Source organism: Chiloscyllium plagiosum, chromosome 36 (assembly GCF_004010195.1).
Source record: "Chiloscyllium plagiosum isolate BGI_BamShark_2017 chromosome 36, ASM401019v2, whole genome shotgun sequence".
Classification (NCBI taxonomy): domain Eukaryota; kingdom Metazoa; phylum Chordata; class Chondrichthyes; order Orectolobiformes; family Hemiscylliidae; genus Chiloscyllium; species Chiloscyllium plagiosum.
The window spans coordinates 32758250-32782488 of record NC_057745.1 but is presented as its reverse complement, the minus strand read 5'-3'; the positions used below and the strand labels follow the sequence as shown (position 1 = coordinate 32782488).

Genomic DNA, 24239 nt, shown 5'->3' with positions numbered 1-24239 from the left:
GGTGCTGAGTTCGAGGGTTGGGACTGAGACAAGGTGGGGGCAGGGGAAATGAGGAAACTGGAGAAATCTGAGTTCATCCCTTGTGGTTGGAGGATTCCTAGGCGGAAGATGAGATACTCTTCCTCCAGCCGTCGTGTTGCTATGGTCTGGCGATGGAGGAGTCCAAGGTCCTGCATGTCCTTAGTAGAGTGGGAGGGGGAGTTGAAGTGTTGAGCCACGGAGTGGTTGGGTTGGTTGGTCCGGGTGTCCCAGAGGTGTTCTCTGAAACGTTCCGTAAGTAGGCGGCCTGTCTCCCCAATATAGAGGAGGCCACATCGGGTGCAGTAAATGATGCGTGGAGGTGCAGGTGAATTTGTGGTGGATATGGAAGGATCTTATGGGGCCTTGGAGGGAAGTAAGGGGGGAGGTGTCCTTCCTCCTTACCTTTTTATCTTAGCCTGCTTGGCACACTTTCCTCATTCCTGAAGAAGGGCTCTCATGCCCGAAACGTCGATTCTCCTGCTCCTTGGAAGTTGCCTGACCTGCTGCGCTTTTCCAGCAACACATTTTCAGCTCTGATCTCCAGCATCTGCATCTCACTTTTTCCCTCTACCCACCTGCCTATCTTTTTGATAGGATATGTATTCTTGAATATTGAGCTCTCATTCCTGATCCCCTTGCCGCCATGTCTCTGAGATGCCCACCACAACATACCTGCTAATTTTGATCTGCGTCACAAGCTCATTTACCTTCTTCCTTAAGACTCAGTTATAATATCTTCAACCTTGTATTAACCATCCCTTTTCTCATTGTCATTCATTTGTCCAGTGTGCATGAAGTTTGATTGCTAACCCTTTCCATACACTCTGTCCTACATGTGCCTGTGCTGGAGATTTTAATAACCCCTCCTGAGCTCTGCACTCTTACCTCCTCCTTGAATTTGGTTTTGGTAATTTCCCCATAAAGGCAGAGGTAGAAACAATTGATGTTCAAAGAAACTGGTGGGTTGTCTACACACAAAAATCATTAAAACATCATGGGGAAAAACAGAAAATAAAATAAAGGCCGATGGACTGATGGGCTTCATGTGCAGGTGTCATGAACACAAGCAGATAGAAGGTTTGCTAGAGCTGTACAAAGCATGGTTAGATCATACCTGTAAAGCCATAAACCGTTTTATTGTTTTAAATGACAGGTAATCCATTATTTAATTACAGTTATTCATAGAGGAGAAATTACACAATCTAGCGTTGCATTTTCTGGAATTTAGGAAATTGAAGTAAAATTTTCAAGTAAATGAAAAAAACCTGTTTTCACTTTTAAGTTCAGAAATTGCTGAGAAATGCAGTAGGGGTGGCAGCATCTGTGGAGTGAAAGTAGAGTTAACATTCTGGATCCAGTGACCTTTCTTCAGAACTGATTATAGCTATGAAAAGTGTGGTATTTATGATGAATATAGAATTGCAGGATGGGGGTGTGGGGGAAGGAGTAACCGATAGGTGGAGATGGAGCCCAGAGAGAGAGAGAGAGCGCGAGCGCAACATTGGTCAGATAAAGAAATGGGTAAAGATCATTCTAGGAAAATGAATAGCTGTTAATCGGGACCTTGAATGGGGCTGACAATGGGTTGTTGTGCTAGTGATCCTGGTGATGAAAATGTCTGGTGGGTGGGGTTTGGGGGAAGGATGTGGGAAAAGGTACTCAAGCCCAAAAATAATTGAACTTGATATTGAGTCCTGAAAGCTGCAGGCTCCTCAAGCAGAAAATGAGATGCTGCTCTTCGAACTGGAATTGAGCTTCACTGGAGCGAGGCAGCCAACCCGAGATAGAGGTATTGACCAGGGAACATGGTGGTGTGTTAATGTGACAGGTAACAGCGATCTCACAGAATGTTTTGCAGAGAGCATGTATATGTTCTGCAAAGAGGTTGCCCAGACTGAGCTTCAAGTTCCAAATGTAGAGGAGACCATATTGTGAGCAGCGAATACTGTAGACTAGATTAAGTGAAGTGCAGGTAACATGCTACTTAATCTTGGAGCTTTGAATAGTGAGGAGGGAGGAAGTAAATTGGCAGGTGTTACAGGAAGTAAATGGGAAGATGCCAGGAGCTGTGGAAGGTTTTGGGAGTGGAGCAAGGTGTCTCAATAGGAACTGTCCCTGCAGAAGGTTGACAAGGGAGGGATGCGGAGTATGTGTCTAGTGGTGTAATCCTGTTGGAGGTGGCAGAAATGGGGTTTACAATCCTTTGGATGTGAATATTGGTAGGGTGGTAAGTGATAACCAGGGGGACCCTATCACTGTTGTGGGAGGGAAGAGAAAGGATGAAGTTAGTAGGGCAGGAGATGTTTCAGAAACGGCTGAGGGCCCTGTCAGCTCCAGTGGTGGGGAATCCCCACTTGAGGGGAAGGTGGACATTTCAGAGACCTCTTGCGGTTGTTGTCATCGGAATGGTTGAAACGGAGATCAAGAAACTGGGAGAATGGAATGGTCCTTACAGGAAGCAGGATGTGAGGATGTATAGTTGTGGTAGCTGTGGGAGTCAGTGGATTTGTAGTGGATATTGAGGCACCTGGGTAGGACTGGATCAAGGAATGTTCCACATACCTCACAAATTGACAGGAATAACTGGGGCTCATATGGATGTCCATAGCCATATATTTGGTCTGAAGAAAGCGAGAACCTATTTCCACTCATTGGGGAGTTTAGAACTGGTGAGGAAGATTGTTTAAAAATTACAGACAAGTGTCTCAGGAGTGCAGTCGAGAAACACTTATGCATGCAATTATTACTTGAAGTTTGGAACTGTTTTCCCCATATGTTAATTGATACAATTAACCAAAACCATTTGGTGATATGGGATGAATGTGTAGGGAGTTGATTCACACATCAGTCATGATCTTATTGTGTGGCAGAACAATGGCTTCTCATTATTTTCTGTGTTGCTACTTCTATGGTGTGATTTGACTATATACACATTGTATAATTTATCTACTCACATTCCAGCGCTTAATTATTTCCATATTTCACATGTCTGTGTTGATAGAGCAGTTTCCCTGTAGTGCACAAAGAGGCCATTTGACCCTCCAAAAAGCATTCCACCCAGACCCAGCTCCCCCAACCTATACCCATAACCCTGCATTTTCCATTGCTAATCTGTCTAGCCTGCACATCCCTGGACATTATGGACAATTCAGCATGGCCAATCCACCCAACTTGTACATCTTTGGACTGAGCGAGGAAACCAGAGCACACAGCAGAAACCCATGCAGACACATGGAGGTGTGCAAGTTCCATACACACAGTCGTTCGAGGCTGGATTCCAACTTGGGACCCTGGCACTGTGAAGTGGCAGTATTAGCCACAATGCCACCCTGCATTTTCTTTCCTGTTTGATCACAAGACTATTTGTAAACATTTGATTGCCATTATTTTTACTTAGTTCCCAAGCCACTTAGTGTTTGCTTAATAGACATACTTTAAATCATTACTAAGATTAAAATATAGAAAAGGGATCCTGAATTGCTGAGCTTAAGCTGTTAGAATCAACATTTCAAATATTCTTGGGTTTCATTTTTGTTTTCTGTCTCTATAAGTGCTATTTTGAGCAGTTTAACTTATTGCTGAAATGGACTGCATAGATATTTACTGGTCCTTTAAACATGTGCAAATTGTTAAGGAAGCCATAGAATTATGTTTTTTCTCTAATCCTCTCCCCATTTGATCTCCCTTGGCCCACCACAAATATTCTACTTTACATCACTGGAAAAAAAAACTTAAAGAATTCAGATTTTTAAAAAATATCCCCTTACGCTTGAAAGGAATTTATTTCCTTTTGCTATTGGAAATAAATCAGCAAAGAATGTTGACTAATTAAACTCAACCAAGAAATGTTTAGTTTGGTGGTCTGTTTGTGTGCTATGGCCAGAATGAAATAATAATGCATACATCATTGTTTATTTAAAGTTCCTATTTCTCATGACTTTTATTTTAAATACTCGTGTTTAAAAAATACTTCTTATCCTATCATAAAAACATTTAAACTTCCCCAGTTGGACTAGATCCAAAATGAACTAAGCATTAGGGTCAGGTTTTTATAAGGGTTGGGGAGGCAAGACAACAGCAGGATTGTCTACAGTTTCCTGCTTCTAGTTTGTTTTGAATGGGTCAAATCGGTGGGGGTTGAGCTGCGTCTTCGCTACCTGCCTACATGTTGAGAGCATCCTGTTGGGAAACCTAAAGGATCTATGGAGCTCATTCTTCCGATACTGACTGAAATTTTCCAGTTGGTAGCAGGTCACCTGCTGGGGCTGAGATCTGGCCAGACTGAAAGGCCACCACTTTCTTCTACAATTTCACCTCCAACTATATAGAAACGATTGATGGAAGGCATCTATGGTGGCCAGTAACCATCCTCTGTTGGGATCCTCAAGTTGCAAAAATTGCTACAGAGTCCTACTGCTGGCAGTTCCAGGTTTCTGTCCTACAGTTCAGCCTGGTTTGGGATTGCTGCCCTGGAATGAAAATTTAATTTCAGAACTCCGATGTTCATGAAACATTCTTTAATTAATATGGCAGATGAATTTTTAAGAAAATATCAAATTGATACTTGATTCGTATGTATGGAGATAAGAAATTTTGAAATTGTCATGCTTGAAGTTCGAACATTTTTTTAAATGGAAGAACAAACTTTATTATTTGTCTCTCAATTTTTGTTGATAAGTAAAAGCAATGTATATTTATGCAATACACTTGAATACAGAAACGTTTCATAAGGTACTTGACAGGTATGTAATCAAGCAAAAGTTCATATACAGCCAAAGGAAGGTAGGAGGTGGTAACATAGTTGTAACATCTCCTGGATGAATAAAACCCAGACCAATGTTTTGAGGATGTTATTGAATCCCACATGATAGATAGTAAAATATGAATTTAATAAAATCTGGCATTAAAAATTAACCTCTTAATGATTGTTGTAAAATCCCATCTGGTTCACTCATGTCCAAAAGGGAAGCAAATCTGTCAACCTTACCTAGTTTAGCCTCCACAGCATTATGGCCGACTCTTAACAATCACAGATGGGCAATAAATCTGAGCAATCCAGCAACATCCTCATCCCAAGAACAAATTTAAAAAAGTATGAGGGCAGGTCAATAAAAGCTCAGTTAAGAATTGTCCTAAATCCTATTCCATTGTAATTCAATCCCCTCCCCCACCTTTGTCATTACACTGCCCCCTGACAGGCTTTGTCTGTAAATTAGTAATTGGACCAGAAACACAGGCAGTTAAATGGGTGATGGAAATAGACCATTCAGTGGTGGGGAGAGAAAGACTCGCACTGAGAATTCCAGAACTTCCTGTTTTGATCGTGAAGGAAGGCCTGCCAATGGTGAGTTGAAGAAAACCGAAATTGTGAGGCCAAAGCTGGAAAAATGTAGAGTTCTCAGAGAGTTGTGGAACTGCTAATAGGGTTGAATCTGATTACCTCCAGTTAAGCCAGGCCTGAACTCTGCAGCCCCAACAAAAAGACCTTTTTCACTGCTTGTTTTATCTATAAATAATTCTGGCCTGGATAATTACATGCATGATTTCTTATTTACATACACTATGAGCTCCGTCTGATTGGTTCAGCAAAATAGTATTTAAACACTGTGTAATTGTTTCCATTTAGTAAAAAAAACTGTGCTCAGTTTCTTTTCATCTTCTTGGATTGTACTGACTACTTTTGCAAATGCTCTCTAATTTCTTTATATTTGAATACTTCTGGTGGGTTGCTTGAAAAAATAATAGGTACGCACTTTGGCTTTGGTTCCTAAATTGAGGGCACCTGACCTATGAAAGTGAATGCATATGGTGCATTACTTCTGATTGGTTTTACATCTTGGATATTACAATTTTAATGTTTTGTTATTTAAGTGCTCTGTGCAGTGGTGTTCAGAAACAGCCTAGTATCTTTTTATGATCCATCCTGTGAAACTACTGTTAATTCCTCCTTCTTTATGCTCCTGTGCAAAGCTGAATTCAAGTTGGTAAAAGCTGGCCTAGAAGATTTAAAGACTAGATCCCCATTGGTGAATTTTGTCTCATCAGAGAGCAGTTTTAATCTAATGTCTTCTCTCAGGTGCATCATTGCTGCCAGCCAGATTTCTCTGCCTTTCCCTTAGGGAATGTTCTTCATACCCCAGACTGTCATTGCCTCGATCCAACCCCCCCCACCATGCCACCCATTCTTCCAAACACTTTGATCCACTGTCTTTGAGACCATGTGTATTCACTGTAGCTCAGCTTTGTTTTTGGTGGCGTCTGTGTCTTCAGCTACAATGACTGCACACAGTATTTTGCTCTGTAATACCTCTGTCTTCCTCTTGAATACCCTTTTTATCACCAAGTAATTGGACTAGGCTTCTGGTTCACCTTGAAAACCTTCTGTGAGCATTATTTTTGTTCATTTAAAAAAAAATTATATATGTAAGGAAATATTTTATAGATGATTGCTGACCCACCACACGTTGGCCTTGCAAAGGCCCATATGATGTCCTACTGCAATGGTGCATACCTGAACTGCATCACGACTGGAGCAGTGGTTGCCAGTAATCATGTTTTGCTACTTTATTTGACAAAGACAACATATCCCAATGAATTTTAGGCTGGAAAGTCACTCTGCTGCATAAACAATTCAGAGATTTTCACTACATTGGATTAACCTGTTTGGTACCTTGAACAAAATGGACAGTTTCAGAGGGTTCAATGAGAATAAAGTGATATTGCAAGTCCTAAAGTTTCTTAATAATAATAACACGGTGACCTCTTCTTTGTTTGACAGGAATGACCCTTCCAGAGGAGGAATCAGATGGTGGACAAAGCAGTAAATTTTGCCTTGTTGCAATTGGACGCCTTCAGGTACCTTAGTACTTATTGAGGAGAATCATATGGTTATATCTTTTCCCCAATGCAAGGTACAAACTTCTTACCAATTCTGCTTTATTTCAGATCACTGCAAGAGAAGGAAAATGTTAAAATTATATGTAACTTTACAAAATTAATATTTAATTTGCATGAAGTAAACTTGCATTTAACAACCATAACTGAAGAACTGAGCAAAGATTTTGAGAATGTAAAAGAATTGGGGAGCCTCATTTAAAGGGATGACAGTGGACAGGCAATGGTGATGTTTTAAAGAATGCAGAAAGGAACTGCGACACTTGTTCATCACTGGCACAAAAAGAAAACAAGAAAGTTAACCCAGCAATGGCTAACAAGGGAAATTAGGGATAGTATTCGATCTAAGGAAGGAGCATATAAATTGGCCAACAAGAGCAGCATACCTGAGGATTGGGAGCAGTTTAAACTTCAACAAAGGAGGACAGAGGGATTGATTAAGAGGTGGTAAATAGAATACAAGAGTAAGCTTGCAGGGAATGTATAAACTAATTATAAAAGCCTCTATAAATACGTAAAGAGAAAAAGGTAAGTGAAATCCAATGTAGGATCCTTGTGATCCAAAACAAGGGAAATTATAGTAGGAACAGAGAGTTGGCAGACCAATTCAGAATATATTTTGGTTCTGTCTTCACAAAGGAGGACATGATTAACATCCCAAAAGTGTTGGAGAACACAGGGTCCGGTGAGAGGGAGGAACTAAAGGAAATCAGTATGAGTATGGAAATGGTGTTCGAGAAACTGATGGGATTACAGGCTGATAAATCCCCTGGGCTTGATAATCTCCATCATGGAGTAGTTAAGACCATGTCCTAGGAATAGTGAATGCATGATAGTCATCTTTCAAGATTCTGGAACAGTTCCAATGGATTGGAAAGTAACTGATGTAATTCCACTGTTTTACAAAATGGAGTAGATATAAAACAGTGATTATAGACTAGGTAAAAACAATGACAGCAGATGCTGGAAACCAGATTCTAGATTAGAGTGGTGCTGAAAAAAGACAGCAGTTCGGGCAGCATCTGAGGAGCAGTAAAATTGACGTTTCAGGCAAAAGCCCTTCATCAGGATTACAGGCAGAATGCCTGAAGGGTGGAGAGATAAATGAGAGGAGGGTGGGAGTGGGGAGAAAGTAGCATAGAGTACAATAGGTGAGTGCGGGTGGGGATGAAGGTGATAGGTCAGAGAGGAGGGTGGAGTGGATAGGTGGGAAGGGAGATTGGCAGGTAGGACAGGTCATGGGGACGGTGCTGAGCTGGAAGGTTGGAACTGAGGTAAGGTGGGGGAGGGGAAATGAGGAAACTGGCGAAGTCCACATTGATGCCCTGGGGTTGAAGTGTTCCGAGGTGGAAGATGAGGCGTTCTTGCTCCAGGTGTCGGGTGCTAAAGGAGCGTAGGTGGACGTGGCCCAGGACCTGCATGTCCTCGGCAGAGTGGGAGGGGAAGTTGAAATGTTGGGCCACGAGGCGGTGGGGTTGATTGGTGCGGGTGTCCCAAAGATGTTCTCTAAAGCGCTCTGCGAGGAGGCGTCCAGTCTCCCCAATGTAGAGGAGACCGCATCGGGAGCAACGGATACAATAAATGACATTGTTGGATGTGCAGGTGAAACTTTGGATGTGGAAGGCTCGTTTGGAGCCTTGGGTGGAGGTGAGGGAGGAGGTGTGGGCGCAGGTTTTGCAATTCCTGCAGTGGCAGGGGAAGGTGCCAGGATGGGAGGGTGGGTTGTTTGGGGGACATGGACTTGACCAGGTAGTCACAGGTGGAACGGTCTTTGCGGAAAGGGGTGGGGAGGGAAATATATCTCTGGTGGTGGGGTCTGTTTGGAGGTGGCGGAAATGTCAGCGAATGATGCGGTTAATGTGAAGGTTGGTAGGGTGGAAGGTGAGCACCGGGGGCATTCTGTCCTTGTTACGGTTGAAGGAGTGGGGTCTGAGGGCGGAGGTGCAGGATGTGGATGAGATGCGTTGGAGGGCATTTTTAACCACGTGGGAAGGGAAATTGCGGTCTCTGAAGAAGGTGGCCATCTGGTGTGTTCTGTGGTGATTATAGACTGACATTAGTAGCAGGGAAATGCTGGAGTTCATTATTAAAGAATTGATAGCAGACCACTCGGATAATAGTGACAGGACTGAATAGAACCAGCATGGATTTACAAAAGGGAAATTATGCTTGACAAATCTGTTGGAATATTTCAAGGATGTAAGTAGTAGAGTTCATATGGGGGAATTTATGTAGTTGACTTGGACTTTCAAAAAGTTTTCTGTAAGGTCCCACATAAGAGATTAAAATATAAAATTAAAGTGCATAGGATTAGGTGTAGCATACTGACATGGACAGAAAAATAGCTGCAGAGAGGAAACAAAGCCTGGTATGGTAGGAAGATCGTATGAGGAAAGAGTGAGGCACTTGGGGGCTGTTTTCATTGGAGAAAAGAAGGTTTAGGGGTGACTTAATAGAGGTGTACAAGATGATTAGGGGTTTAGATAGGGTTGACCATGAGAACCTTTTTCTACGTATGGAGTCAGCTATTATGAGGGGGCATAGCTGTAAATTAAGGGGTGGTAGGTATAGGACAGATGTTAGGGGTAGATTCTTTACTCAGCGAGTCGTGTGTTCATGGAATGCCCTGCCAGTAGCAGTGGTGGACTCTCCCTCATTATGGGCATTTAAACGGGCATCAGATAGGCATATGGAGGACAGTGGGCTAGTGTAGGTTAGGTGGGCTTGGATCGGCGCAACATCTATGGCCAAAGGGCCTGTACTGCACTGTATTTTTCTATGTTCTATGTAAAGCTTAGGAGTAAACTGCATTTTCAGAGGCAGCAGTAATCAGCAGTTGGACCTGGCTATCACAAGACTTTATGATGATGAAGTAGAATTAGGCCATTCTGCCTATCTAGTTTCCTCTGCCATTCAATCATGGCCAATTTGTTTCTTAATTCTGTTCTCTTGCCTTTTCTTCATAATCTTTGATCTCCTTACTAATCTAGAACCAATCAATTTCTGTCTTAAATACACTCAATGACTTGGTCTCCACAGTCCTGTGTGACAATGAGTTCCATAGGGTAACCAACTTCTGGCTAAAGAAACTCCCATTCATCTCAGATAAAAAGGGTAATTCCTTCACTGTGAGGCTGTGCGCTCTGAACCTAGTGTCTCCTCCTAGTGAAAACATCTTCTCTATGTCCACTCTATCCAGGTCTCTCAGTATTCTGTAAGTTTCAATGAGATCACCCCTCTCCCTTATAAGCTCCAAGTACAGACTCCTCAACTGTTCCTCATACAACAACACCTTCATTTCTGTGATCATTCTTTGAACCTTCACTGGAATTCTCTCCAAAGCACACCCTTCATTAGACATGGGGCCTAAAATTGTTCACAAAATTCCAAATGCCGTCTGATGAGAGCCTTATACAGCCTCAGCAATACAGCCTCAGCTCTTGAATTCTAGCCCTCTTGAAATGAATGCTAACATTGCCTTTACCTTCCTAACTGCCAATTGAACCTGCATATTGACCTGGAGAATTCTGAACTAAGATTCTTAACTCTCTTTGTGATTCAGGTTTGTGCAGTCTTTCCCCATTTAGAAAATAATTTATGCCTCTATTGTTCCTCTCAAAGTGCATAACCTCACACTTTCCCACATTGTATTCCACCTGCCACTTCTTTGCCCACTTTTCTAGCCTGTCCAAGTTCTTCTGCAGCCACCTTGTTTCCTCAACACCATCTATTCCTCTGCCTATCTTGCCCTCAGTTCTTTTGTCCAGACTGTTAATGTAATGTGAATAGTTGTCCCAACACTGACATCTGCGGAACTCTATTAGTTGCTGGCTGCCATTCTGATAAAGACTCCTTTATCCCTACTTTGTGCCTTCTGTCAGTCAGCCGTCCAATCCTCTATCTAGACCAGTACCTTGGTCCTAATACCATGGGCTGTTACCTCATTTAGAAGCTTCCTGTCCATCACCTTGTCAAAGGCCTTCTGGAAATCCAAATGGATCATGTCCACTGGCTCTCCTTTGTCTCACTTGCTCATTACTTGCTTGAAGAATCCTAACAGATTTGTCAGGCATGACCTATACATGATGAAACCATGCTGACTCAGCCCTATTTTACCATGCAATTCCAAGTACTCTGCAAACTCAGTGGATTCTAAAATTTTAATCAGCAAGCACAGTCAGGCTAAGTAGCCTATAATTTCTTGCCTTCTGCCTCTCTCTTAAACAGGGCTGTTACATTAGCAGTTTTCCAGTCTTTTGGGACCATCCGTGACTCCAGTGACTCCTGAAAGATCACCTTACAATCTCTTCAGCTATTTCCCACAAAACTCGGGTATAATCTATCTGGTCTGGACTTTCAGAAGTTTCAGCTTCCACAGCACCTTCTTAGTGATGGCCATTATACTGACCTCTGTTCCCAGACTCCCTTGAAGTGCTAGAATATTGCTGATGTCGTCTTCTATTAAAAGCAATGCAAAGTTCACTTCCTCACCATTTCTTTATTCCCTATTGTTACTTCTCCATTCTCATTTTCCACTGCTCCAATGTCCACTCTTGCCCCCCTCTTATCTTTTGATATCTACAAAAGTTCTTGCTAAACGTTTTCTATAATACCAGCTGTCACATTTCATCTTCTCCTTCCTTATTACTTATTTAGTTATTGTTGGATTTTTAATAGCTTCCCAATAAACTTCACCACCTTCTATGTTTTTTTCTATTGGCTTTTATGCTGTTCCTGATTTCACTTGACTGCCATGGTTGCCATGTCCTACCCTTAGTCTATTTCTTTTTCCTTGGGATACATGTCTGCTGTGCCTTTCAAATTACTCCCAGAATCTCCTGCCATTGCTGCTTCACCATTTTCATTTCCATGGCTTCCTTTCCAATCAACTCTGGTGAGCTCCTCGCTCATGTCTTTGTAGTTACCTTTACAGACCATTCCTCTCTAACACAATGGTTGCATTCTTGTGCAACCCCTTGTTACAGAAAATCCATGCTTTAGAAACAACACTTAGTGTTGGTGATGTAATCGTGTTACAGCCAACACGTTTTAAACGTTCACGCTTTAGAAATGATGCCTCAATTTGTCAATCGTGTTCTATCAAATCAGAGTTAATGAAATGCGTGTTACAACAGAACCACCAGTACTCAATTGTAATATCGTAACATTTCAATCAAGCTTCTTCTTCTCAAAACATAGGGTGAATTCAGTGGTGTCTACCACAAGCTGCTCCAAAAAACCATCTTGTAGACATTCCATGAATTCCTTTTCGTGGGATCTGCTACAAACCTGATTTTCCCAGTCCACCTTCATTTTGAAGTCTCTCATGAATATTGTATTGGTGTCTTTCTTACATGTTTTTCTATCTCCTGATAGGAGGCCTGTGCACAACTCCCACCAGAGTCTTTCTTCCTTTGTGGTTCCTCAATTCTACTCTTTTATATTCTACACCCTCCAACTCTATATCACTTCTTGCCATTAATTTAATTTTGTTTCTTACTAACAAGGCAACTCCGCCCTCACTGCCCACCTGAGTGTCATTTTGATAGCATGTATATTCTTGAATATTTAGTTCCCAGCCTTGATCCCCTTGCAGCCGTGTCCCTGTGTTACCCACAACATTGTACCTGCTTATTTCAATCTGCGCTACAAGCTTTTTCTCCTTATTTTGTATGCCGCAAACATTTAAATATAAAACTCTCAGTCCTGCATTGATGGCTCCTTACTCAGTAGTCTCGTCATCTGCTCTGCTGAAGTTAGATTCCTGACCCTTCTCAAACTCTCTGTCCTATTACTTGTTCTGGAAATTTTGACCTCTGCTGTGCACGCTCACCCTGAGCTTAGTTTAAATTTAGTTTAAAGCCATTTACACAGGCTTTGTTATGCAATCTGCCAGGATGCTTGTCCCAGCATCATTCAGTTGGAAACCATCCCTTCGGAGCAGTTCCCTTCTTTCCGAGTACTGGCACTAATATCCCATGAATTCAAACCCATTTCTCACATACCAGTCTTTGAGCAATGCATTTAGCTCTTTAGTCTAGTTGATTCCAATTAGCTTAGGTTTAGGTAGTAACCCAGAGATTTTGGTTCTGCTTTTTTTAAATTTGGACCCTCTCTGCTCATATTCCCTTAGCAGAATGTCTTTAGTTGTCCTACCTGTATCATTTGTACCTACATAGACCATGACAACTGAATCTTTCCCTTCCCACTCCAAGTTCCTCTGCAGCCCAGGTGAGATATCCTGAACCAGGGCACCAGGAAGGCAACGCAGCCATCAAGACTCAGTCCTGGTCACAAAGAACAGCGTCTATTGCCTAATTACAACTATAGTTTTCTTTTCTCCTCCTCTTTTAAATGGCTTCATGTGCCATTGTGCTATGGTCAACTTACTCATCCTACCCACAGCCCCACCCTCATCCACACAGGGAGCAAGGACCTCAAACCTGTTGGATACCTCCGGGGCCTATCAACCTGCCTTACTCGTAGTCTCACCCCGCATTGCCCGGTTCTGCCTCCTACCCAAGATTCGCAAACCTGACTGGCCTGGCAGACCTATTGTGGTAGCTGCTCCTGCCCCACCAAACCCATCTACACATACCTTGATACTGTCCTATCCCCATGTCCAGGAACTCCCCACCTACGTTTGGGACACTACCCATGCTCTCCAGCTCCTCCATGACTTACTCTTCCCTGGGCCCAACCACCTCATCTTCACAATAGACGTTCAGTCCCTGTACACCACTATCCGCCATGATGAAGGCCTCCAAGCCCTATGTTTCTTCCTCTCCCGGTGTCCCCATCAATACCTTTCCACTGATATTTTCATTTGTTTGGCTGAACTGGTCCTCACCTTCAATAATTTCTCCTTTGAATCCTCCCACTTCCTCCAGACCAAAGGAGTAGCCACGGGCACCCACATGGGCCCCAGTTATGCCTATCTCTTCTACGTGGAACAGTACATCTTGCGCAGTTACACTGGCACCATTCCCCACCTTTTCCTCCGCTACATTGATGACTGCATCAGCACCACCTTGTGCTCCCACAAGGAGATTGAACAGTTAATCAATTTCACCAACACGTTCCACCCCAACCTTAAGTTTACCTGGACCATCTCAGACACCTCCCTCCCCTTCCTGGACCCCTCCATCTTCATCAACGGTGACCAACTGAAACTGACATTTTTTACAAACCCACCGACTCCTACAGCTACCTGTACTACACCTCCTTCCACCCTGCCTCCTGTAAAAACGCTATCCCTTATCCCCATTTCCTCCGCCTCCGCCGTATCTGCACCTCTGCCCTCCAACCGCAACAAGGACAGAACCTGCCATTTCTGCCACCTACAAACAGACCCTACCACCAGAGGTATATTTCCCTCCCCACTCTTATCTGCATTCCATGAAGACCATTCCTTTTGTGACTCTTTTGTCAGGTCCATGCCCCACACCACCACACCCTCCCCTCCTGGCGCCTTCCCCTGCCACTACAAGAATTCCAAAACCTGTGCCCACACCTCCCTCCCCTCACCTCCATCCAAGGTCCCAAAGGAGCCTTCCACATCCATCAGAGATTTACCTGCACCTCCACACATGTCATTTACTGTATCCTTTGCTCCCGATGTGGTCTCTTTTACGTTGGGGAGACAGGGCATCTACTTGCAGAACACTTCAGAGAACATCTCCTGGATACACGCACAAAATAAACCCACCACCCCGTGGCCAAACATTTCAACACCCTGTCCCACTCTGCCAAGGACATGCAGGTCCTGGGCCGCCTCCATCGTCAAACCCTAACCACCCAACTCCTGGAGGAAGAATGCATCATTTTCTGCCTACAGACCCTTCAATCACACAGTGTTAATGTGGATTTCACCAGTTTCCTCATTTCCCTTCCCTCCACCTTATCCCAGATCCAACCTTCCAACCCGCCATGACCCTCTTGACCTTTCCAACCTTTCCACCTTCCTTCCCACCTATCTGCTCCACCCTCCTCTCAAATCTATCATCACGCCTACCTTCATCGAACTATCACACTCTCAGTTACCCGCCCTCCCCAGCCCCACCCCTTCCCATTTATCTCTCATAAGCCTCATTCCCGATGAAGGGCTCATGCCTGCAACATCGATTCTCCTGCTCCTCGGATGCTGTCTGACCTGCTGTGCTTTTCCAGCACCACACTCTCAACTCTTACTGTAGTCACACTCTCCTGTCCATGACTACTAACCAAATTCAAGGTAATTAATCTAAAGTGTGCGACTGCCTCTAGAAACTCTCCTCCTCCTAATGTGTTGCAGTGTTCAAACCTCAGACTCTAGCTCATCAACTCTGAGTCAGAGTTCCTCAAGCAACCAACATTTGCTACAGATGAACCTATGAACCACAATTGGGCCCACCAGCTCCCACATCATGCAGTTACAACATATTGTCTAGCGCTATATCTCCATTTAATTACTTAGTTCTCAATTTGAGTTTTAATGATTTCATAATGATGTTTTAGTTTGTAGCCTATAAACATTTTCCTTACTTACCTTCAATCTGAAAGTAACCAATAGAAAGCTACTAATTTGACTGTCACTAACAGATAACCTTATGGTCTACTTGTGAAGTTACTCTTCTTTGCTGGGTCCCTATTTCTGGGCTTCAACTTATCCTGTTTTAAACAGGATATGAGCCAAAAAAGCTAGCGAAAGGTACCATTTTGCCTCTACACCGAATTCCCATACTGCCTCTGAATTCCCTGAACTATACTTTTACTCAGGCTGTGTCTCACTCCAGATCTGACCTCTCCTTCCTGACCATGCGAAGCTTATTCATTACCATTATGCCGTCCTTAATGTCATAGAATCTCTACAGTGTGGAAACAGATCATTTGGCCCCAGTCCACACAGACCATCTGAAGAGTACCCCACCCAGACCCATTCCCCTACCCTATTATTCTACATTTCCCCTGACAAATGTACCTAACCTTCACATCCCTGTACACTATGGGCAATTTAGCATGGCCAATTCACCTAATCTGTACATCTTTGGACTGTGGGAGGAAACTGGAGTACCCAGAGGAAACCTAGGCAGACACAGGAAGATTGTCAAACCCCACTCAGACAGTTGCCTGAGGCTGGAATTGAACCCAGGTCCCTGGCGCTATAGCAATGCTAACCACTGAGCCCCTAATGTGTTCTAAGGAGCTACTTAATTTATTCAATTTCATATTTAGATATATTTTTATATACCGTATTGCTGTAGAAGAAAGTGAGGACTGCAGATGCTGGAGAGTTAGAGTCTTAAAGGGTGGCCTTGGATAAGCACAGCAGGTCAGGCAGCGTCCGAAGAGCAAGAGAGTCAATGTTTTGGGCATAAGCCCTTCATCAGGAATGGCTTAGGAATTGAATAAATCTTAGTCACTTACCAGATCCTCCCCAAATAACTAGCTTCTCCTGTAGCAGAGTCAGAAACAATTCCTGAAAGAATTTAGGAAAAATAAATGCAACAGAACACCTCTTTCCCTTCCTCCCCTGAACTTCCTTAATCACTTAATTGCCACACTCTATTGCAAGTCTGCACTAACTTGGCTAGTTTTATATTGTTACGACATGGCAGTGAATCCTACTGTTTATTCAACTAAACACCCAGTAAAGCTCACCTTGCCTTGTAATCTGTTCTTCTATTTAAGAAAAAAATATCAATTTATTCTTGAACTCTAAAAATGAACATTAAACAACTATTCACAACTCTAAGCCCTCCTTTCTCTTAACTGCTTATTACCAGCCTCCAACTCAATAACAATATACTGTTCCAGTAAAACACTTATTAAAATTATATCAACTTAATTTCAAAATCATACAGCGGCTTTCATCTTCAATATCTTTCTTCTTCCGGCTGAAGATCTCCCTGAGTCGTCATCTTTCTTCTTACTGTGAAGATGTTTCATACGAAAAGGTACCTTTGATGGAGAGAGTATTTCAACGTCTTGGGTATTTCTCTTTTGATGGAAGTTGCTCTGTCTGATTTTCAAAAAGCCTGCCTTTTTTTTATATCACCAGCATCAGATCATCTCATTGGTTTGAAGTTGGCAAAACAATAATTTCAAACTCGATTGGGTTTTAGTATCCTGGGGCATAATTTAAGCTGGTTAAATTCGAATAGTTGTCAAAACAATAACCATCTCAGATATCTATTTCACAGCCAAATTTTACATTTTTTCAATTTTCTAGTACTCTGAGACAGTACACACCTTCAACTTCATAACAAATAGGCTGCTGAGACAAAAGGCCTTTCTGAGTCGTTTAATAAGGATCCAGTCGGACACCTCAGTGAAGTAGCACGCTATAAATTGATCCCCATCTTCCTGGAATTATCATAAAAGTTGTAGATTTTAAAAATGTCCCTATTTACTTCTCTTTTAGACCACGTTGACAAAAAACATGTACAGGTTTCTGTACCTAACAAAGAATTACTATTTATTTCATGTAATTGGCTTGTAGCTGCAGATAAACAATTATGAATTGTTAGCATATAATTTTACTACTTATAACTCTTAACATCTTTGTACACGTATGCGCGTGCACGCGCACACACAAATGCACTCGCTCACTAATCCTAACCTGATCACAAGGATTATAGACAGAGGGAAAAATAGGGAAATGGTTCAGTTATTTCTGTTCACGAAGATCGCTGAGGATGATTGTTATGACCTTCTACTGATCAGAACACTGCTTCTGAGTAATCCCTCTCCATACTTTCACTAGTTTGTGAGAGGCATAAGGTGGCTGGTTCACTTATGAAAGGCTTCTGACGTATTAAGTTACCACTTATAACAACTGCTGAACGAAAGATATATTGGTTTTCTTCAGTCTTAAAGTGGCATTTTCTGCAGAGTATAGAGAGAGCTCCTGAGTTGCTGGTGGTCCGAATGCTTCTATGTATGTTATTCACATCCCTGCGCTGTTCAGTTAGCCAAGAATGAATCAAATGGTTATTGGCAGGCAGAAGTCCTTAATCATCGATAACTGGTCGCTAGTCCATATTTAGTTTCTTGTTGTTAACCAAAACTTTGTACATAAATCCTTGGTTCCAGCTTGTTTACAGACTTGTTCTCCTAGTTCACAAACAGCTACATAAATGATGCTTACAATGAACGTCAGGCTATTTGCATTCAAACATGCAGCAATCCTTCAGTCTTTTGTTTTTGAAACTGTTCTTTTTTCAATAGAAACAAACTGTTTTTATACCAGTTTTAGCTGGTTGTTAATTAAACTAACTTTTCACTGGAAGCCTGGTTTAAACCCTGCTTTTGGCTGACAACTCAATAATTTAAGTGCTAAATTTCAGTTTAATGCCAACCGCAAGTGAAATTAGATTTGTATGAAATAAAAACTTAAACTTTCTTACTCAACAACTACACACTCAGTCTTAAGTCAAACTGTGTTTGCTGACTGAATTTCTAAGTTTCTAAGACAAAAGCCCTTTCTGACTCACTTATGAGAATCCAGTTTCAGCTGGCTCTTAAGAAAGCTGTTCTTTCGTTGAAAGCTTTGTAATATCCAGCTTAAAACTGGCAACTACAGAACTCCAATTACGTGAGGTGTTTCGATTAGATTAGATTCCCTACAGTATGGAAACAGGCCCTTCGGCCCAACAAGCCACACCGACCCTCCAAAGAGTAATCCACCCAGACCCATTCCCCTGCCCAAGATTTACCCCTGACTAATGCACCTAACACTATGGGCAATTTAGCATGGCCAGTTCACCTGACTTGTACATATTTGGATTGTGGGAGGAAACTGGAGCACCCGGAGGAAACCCAGGCAAACACAGGGAAAATGAACAAACTCCACACAGATAGCTGCCCAAGGCGGGAATTGAACTCTGGTCCCTAGCGCTGTGTGGCAGCATTGCTAACCACTGACTGCAATGCGGTCAAAGTAGCACATTACACTCGAACCAGGTAGGACTTGAACCTACAATCTTCTGATCTGATGTCACATGCCTTATCCATTATGCCACTGGCCCAGTGCGCCACTGTAGTTTGCTAACTAGAAACTAAATTAGATTTGTGCAAAATAAAAATTGAGATTTTATTAACTAATAACTACACATACTCTTTGTCTAAGTTGATATCTTGACCTTTTTTGCAAAGTGGCTAGCATTGGTTAGGCCACTGTTGGAATATTGCGTGCAATTCTGGTCTCCTTCCTATCGGAAACATGTTGTGAAACTTGAAAGCGTTCAGAAAAGATTTACAAGCATGTTTCCAGGATTGGAGGACTTGAGCTATAGGGAGAGGCTGAACAGGCTGGGTCTGTTTTCCCTGGAGTGTCGGAGGTTGAGGGGTGACCTTATAGAGGTTTACAAAATTATGAGGGGCATGGATAGGATAAATAGACAATGTCTTTTCCCTGGGGCTGGGGAGTCCAGAACTAGAGGGCATAGGTTTAGGGTGAGAGGGGAAAGATATAAAAGACACCCAAAGGGGAACCTTTTCATGTAGAGGGTGGTACGTGTATGGAATGAGCTGCCAGAGGAAGTGGTATAATTGCAATATTTAAAAGGCGTTTGGATGTGTATATGAATAGGAAGGGTTTGGAGGGATATGGGCCGGGTGCTGGCCGGTGGGACTAGATTGGGTTGGGATATCTGGTCGGCATGGACAGGTTGGACCAAAGGGTCTGTTTCCATGCTGTACATCTATGACTCTATATTAGAGTATGCAAATCTTGCTAGTCGTGATGAGATGACACATGCAATGCACAAAATTGGTATCTAATCTATGAAAGGATATACATGTCTTGAAGGCAGCAAAGTGGATGAAAATTTTATCTTCTGAGTTATTGAACAGTTTGACCGACCCTCCACTTCTCAGTTCTGTCTCTAGACTGATCTGATCCACTGTCTCCACCCACAGTCAAGGAGACAGGTCCCAAATCCATCCTGAGGAATGAAATGCATGCTGTTGGCACCTGCTAATGAAGAGCTTATGCTTGCAATGTCGACTCTTCTGCTCTTCGAATGCTGCCTAGCCAGCTGTGCATTTCCAGTGCCACACCTTTTAACTCTGATCCACATTAGTTTCCAAGTAGTCTTGTATAATTATTTTGCATTAATGTTGTAGCCTGGAGCTATGAACAATCATTATAGAGGTTAAAATTTCTTTACATCACATGACTGACCAAGAAATTCCCTTGTTCTAACTGCTTACCACTGTTGTATGTTGCAAGGATTTACACATTGATACTCCCATCAGTTTGGCAGCAGCATGACACACCTCTGGCTGTCAGGTCATGCAGTGGGACTTAAACCCAAAGCTTTTGACTCAGGCAGAGCACCTACCACTGTGTCACATGACCTCCTTGTTCGGCTGATACTTCTGGAATTTAGGAAAATAGGTGGAGATCATAATGCGACTATAACATTCTTTGGAAATTGGACATTGTTTTTCCTGGGTAGACATTGTTGAACTAGGGACCAAAGTCTTAGATAAGGAATGAATCATTTAAGAATGAGAGATAACCAACTTTCTTCAGTTAAAATGTTATGAATCATTGGAATTTTCTATCCTTGACAGCCATAGATATTCAGTTGATGCATATACTCAAAATTGAGATGTATAGATTTTTTTTGACTGGGGAAAATGGGGATTTGGGTATTTTGCAGAAAAATGGAATTGAGTTCCAAGATTACCCCAGTCATTGAATGTTAGAGCAGACTCAGGCCATAAGGCTATTCCTGCTCTTTTTTGGTATCATTTTAATCAAATAGAGCCAAGAGGTGAAAATGGATGTACAAAGTTTGTTTTGAAAAAAACAACTGTAAAATCACACTAACCATTGCTGCAATCATAATATTGATTTTTCAATAAATGATAGTGTATTGAAAAGAGGAGCAATTTGGGAATAAAATGATAGTTAGCCAATCCAAGTCTTCGGTTTCAGAGACACACTTGTTAAAGGGGATGGAAGCTCAGAAAGATAGGATTTGTATGATATTTGACAATTCTGTGCATAACAAATAAAATGTTTCTGAGGCACTGTGCCATCACATTTAAAGAAAAGAAATTATCAACAAATAGGGAGGAAGTTTTGATTACAAAAGATTAAAATTTCTTTGTCACATAGTTGTTTGCTTTGTTGTGAATAACCACAATGCAGTGCTGTTCTAAATATTTTTGGTCTTCTAAAATGTTTTTCTTCAAAGTTGCAAATTGGCTTTAATGAAATTTGTTAAAGTTTGTTGTTTTCTTAAATGTCGAGGTTCTCCGATGCGGTTGGTTCTAAATTAAAAACAGAATCCAAAATTTAATACCAGGCAACTTTTCAGAAATCCTAGAATCATTTTGTTGTGCAATTAATTAAGAAGCAAGTTCCACTAATCGTTTAAGCATTACGTTGTAATTGGCAATGGTTACTGCCTTGTTCTGTTAGAAGTAGCGGATTTTTAACATAGAATTATGCAATACACCATATTCAGGCAATCGAGCCTTTGCAGGCTCTTTGAAAGAGCTATCTGATTAGTCCCAGTTCTGTTTTTTGTTCCTTTAGCACTGCCAAATCTCCCATTCTAAAGGAGATATCTAATTCTATTTCTGACATTGCTATTAAATGTTATTTCACTACCCTCTTCGGAATTTTACTCTTGACCATAACATTTCACTAAGAAGGTTGCTTGGCGTTCTCCTCCAACCCTAGAATTTATCAATTATCATAAATCTGGGTTTTCTGGTTAATAACTCCCCTCCCATTAAAAGCCGACAAGGTTTTTTTGCTAACAACTCTATACACCTCCCTCTTTCTCAATTGTTTCTGTTTTAGGGAGAATAATTGTAGACTTTGACATTTCTTAGCAATTGGTATCACTGCTTTATGAACAATACTCCAACTGAGGTTTAACTGATGATTTCTAAACTTGTTCTTTTAGTTTACGTGTGTTTGTACTCCCTGCCTGTGTTGATAAGGTCCAGGAGACCAAATGCCTGATCTAGGTTTGTGGACTCTCCTGTGTCCCCATTCCAGCACACTCATTAAAATTATGCCATTAATTTACTCTTTCTCTTCGGAGAAAATGAGGACTGAGAAGAGTTATGCCCGAAACATCGACTGTCTTCTCCTCAGATGGTGCCTGACTTGCTGTGCCTTTTTCAGTGCCATGCTTTATCACCTCTTTCTCTTCCAAAAGATGTCATTTAACATTTGTCAACATTGAATTTCACCTGCTCATTTCACCAGTCTGTGGCATCCTAAATTGCTTTCCTCTGAGCTCATCACAATTCCAAAATTTGTCATCTGTAAATGTTGAAATTATATATTCTGTGGATGTAATTGTTGCCATGCCTAATACTTAACACCAAGCCGGGAGGACATCTCTGCATACTTCTGTCCGGTCGGGAATATGGCCATTCAGATCTTTTCTGATCTGTCTGTCCTTGGCTGCTTGGATTCATGCTGCCCTTATAAAGTCGTAGAGTCAGAGATGTACAGTGTGGAACCAGACCTTTCGGTCTAACTCATCCATGCCGACCAGATACGCCACCCAATCTAGACCCATTTGCCAGCACTTGGCCATATCCCTCTAAACCCTTGCTATTCATATACCCATCCAGATGTCTTTTAAATGTTGCAATCGTACCACTTCTTCTGGTTTCCATCCACGCACCACACTGCGTGAAAAAGTTGCCCCTGAGGTGCCTTTTATATCTTTCCCCTCTCAGTCCTTGCCTTTCCAAATGTATATAAATCCTGTCCCTCAGGCTTCCCTCCAACAACTTGCCCACCATCGGCGTCAGGCTCACTGGTCTATAGTTCCTTGGCTTGTCCTTACTACTTTTCTTAAACAGTGGCACCACGTTAGCCAACCTTCAGTCTTCTGGCACCTCACCTGTGACTATTGATGATGCAAATATCTCAGCAAGAGGCCCAGCAGTCACTTACCTAGCTTCCCACAGAGTTCTAGGGTACATCTGATCAGGTCCTGGGAATTTATCCACCTTTATACGTTTCAAGACATCCAGCACTCCCTCCACCGCAGCATGGACATGTTTCAATATGTCACTATCTATTTTCCCTACATTCTATATCTTCCATGTCCCTCTCCACAGTAAGCACTGATGCAAAATATTCATTGAATATCTTGCCCATTTCTTGTGACTTCACACAAAGGCTGTCTTGTTGGTTTTCTCTCCCTAGTTACCCTTTGGTCCCTAATGTATTTGTAAAAATCCTTTGGATTCTCTTTAACCCTATTTGCAAAAGCCCTCTCATGTCCCCTTTTTGCCCTCCTGATTTCCCCCTTAAGTATACTCCTACTGCGTTTATACTTGTCTAATGATTCTCTTGATCTCTTCTGTCCATACCTGACATATGCTTCCTTCTGTTTCTGAACCAAACCATCAATTTCTTTCGTCAACTAGCATTCCCTACACCTGCAAGCCTTTCTATTCATCCGAACAGGGACATACTGTCTCTGGACTCCCGTTATCTCATTTTTGAAGGCTTCCCATTTTTCAGCTGTCACTTTACCTGCAAATATCTGCACCCAATCAGCTTTTGAAAGTTCTTGTCTAATACCATCAAAATTGGCCTTCCTCCAATTTATAACTTCAGCTATTAGATCTGGTCTATCCTTTTCCATCACCAGTTTAAAATGAATAGAATTATGGTCACTGGCCCTAAAATGCTTCCCCACTGACACCTCAGTCACCTGCCCTGCCTTACTTCCCAAGAGTAGGTCAAGTTTTGCACCATTTCTATTAGGTACATCTACATAGAGCATAGAACAGTACAGCACAGAACAGGCCCTTCAACCCACGATTTTGTGCCGATCACTGATCCTCATGTATGCACCCTCAAATGTCTGTGACCATATGCATGTCCAGTAGTCTCTTAAATGTCCCCAATGACCTTGCTTCCACAACTGCTGCTGGCAACGCATTCCATGCGCTCACAATTCTGTGTAAAGAACCCGCCTCTGTCATCCCCTCTATACTTTCCTCCAACCAGCTTAAAACTATGACCCCTCGTGTTAGTCATTTCTGCCCTGGGAAATAGTCTCTGGCTATCGACTCTATCTATGCCTCTCATTATCTTGTATACCTCAATTAGGTCCCCTCTCCTCCTCCTTTTCTCCAATGAAAAAAGTCCGAGCTCAGTCAACCTCTCTTCATAAAATAAGCCCTCCAGTCCAGGCAGAATCCTGGTAAACCTCCTCTGAACCCGCTCCAAAGCATCCACATCTTTCCTATAATAGGGCAACCAGAACTGGACGCAGTATTTCAAGTGTGGTCTAACCAAAGTTTTATAGAGCTGCAACAAGATATCACGACTCTTAAACTCAATC

At 42.2% G+C, this 24239-nt stretch overlaps 1 protein-coding gene across 5 annotated transcripts in view; it reads left to right on the top strand.

Moving 5' to 3' along the window:
- The window catches only part of arnt2 (aryl-hydrocarbon receptor nuclear translocator 2), a 462386-nt gene that overhangs the window by 220389 nt on the left and 217758 nt on the right, over nucleotides 1-24239 (top strand). For all 5 annotated transcript variants that reach the window (XM_043677623.1, XM_043677621.1, XM_043677622.1 and 2 more), the window contains one exon: nucleotides 6800-6876. In XM_043677623.1, coding sequence (XP_043533558.1) covers nucleotides 6800-6876 — 77 coding nt within the window. The remainder of the gene's footprint in view (nucleotides 1-6799; nucleotides 6877-24239) is intronic.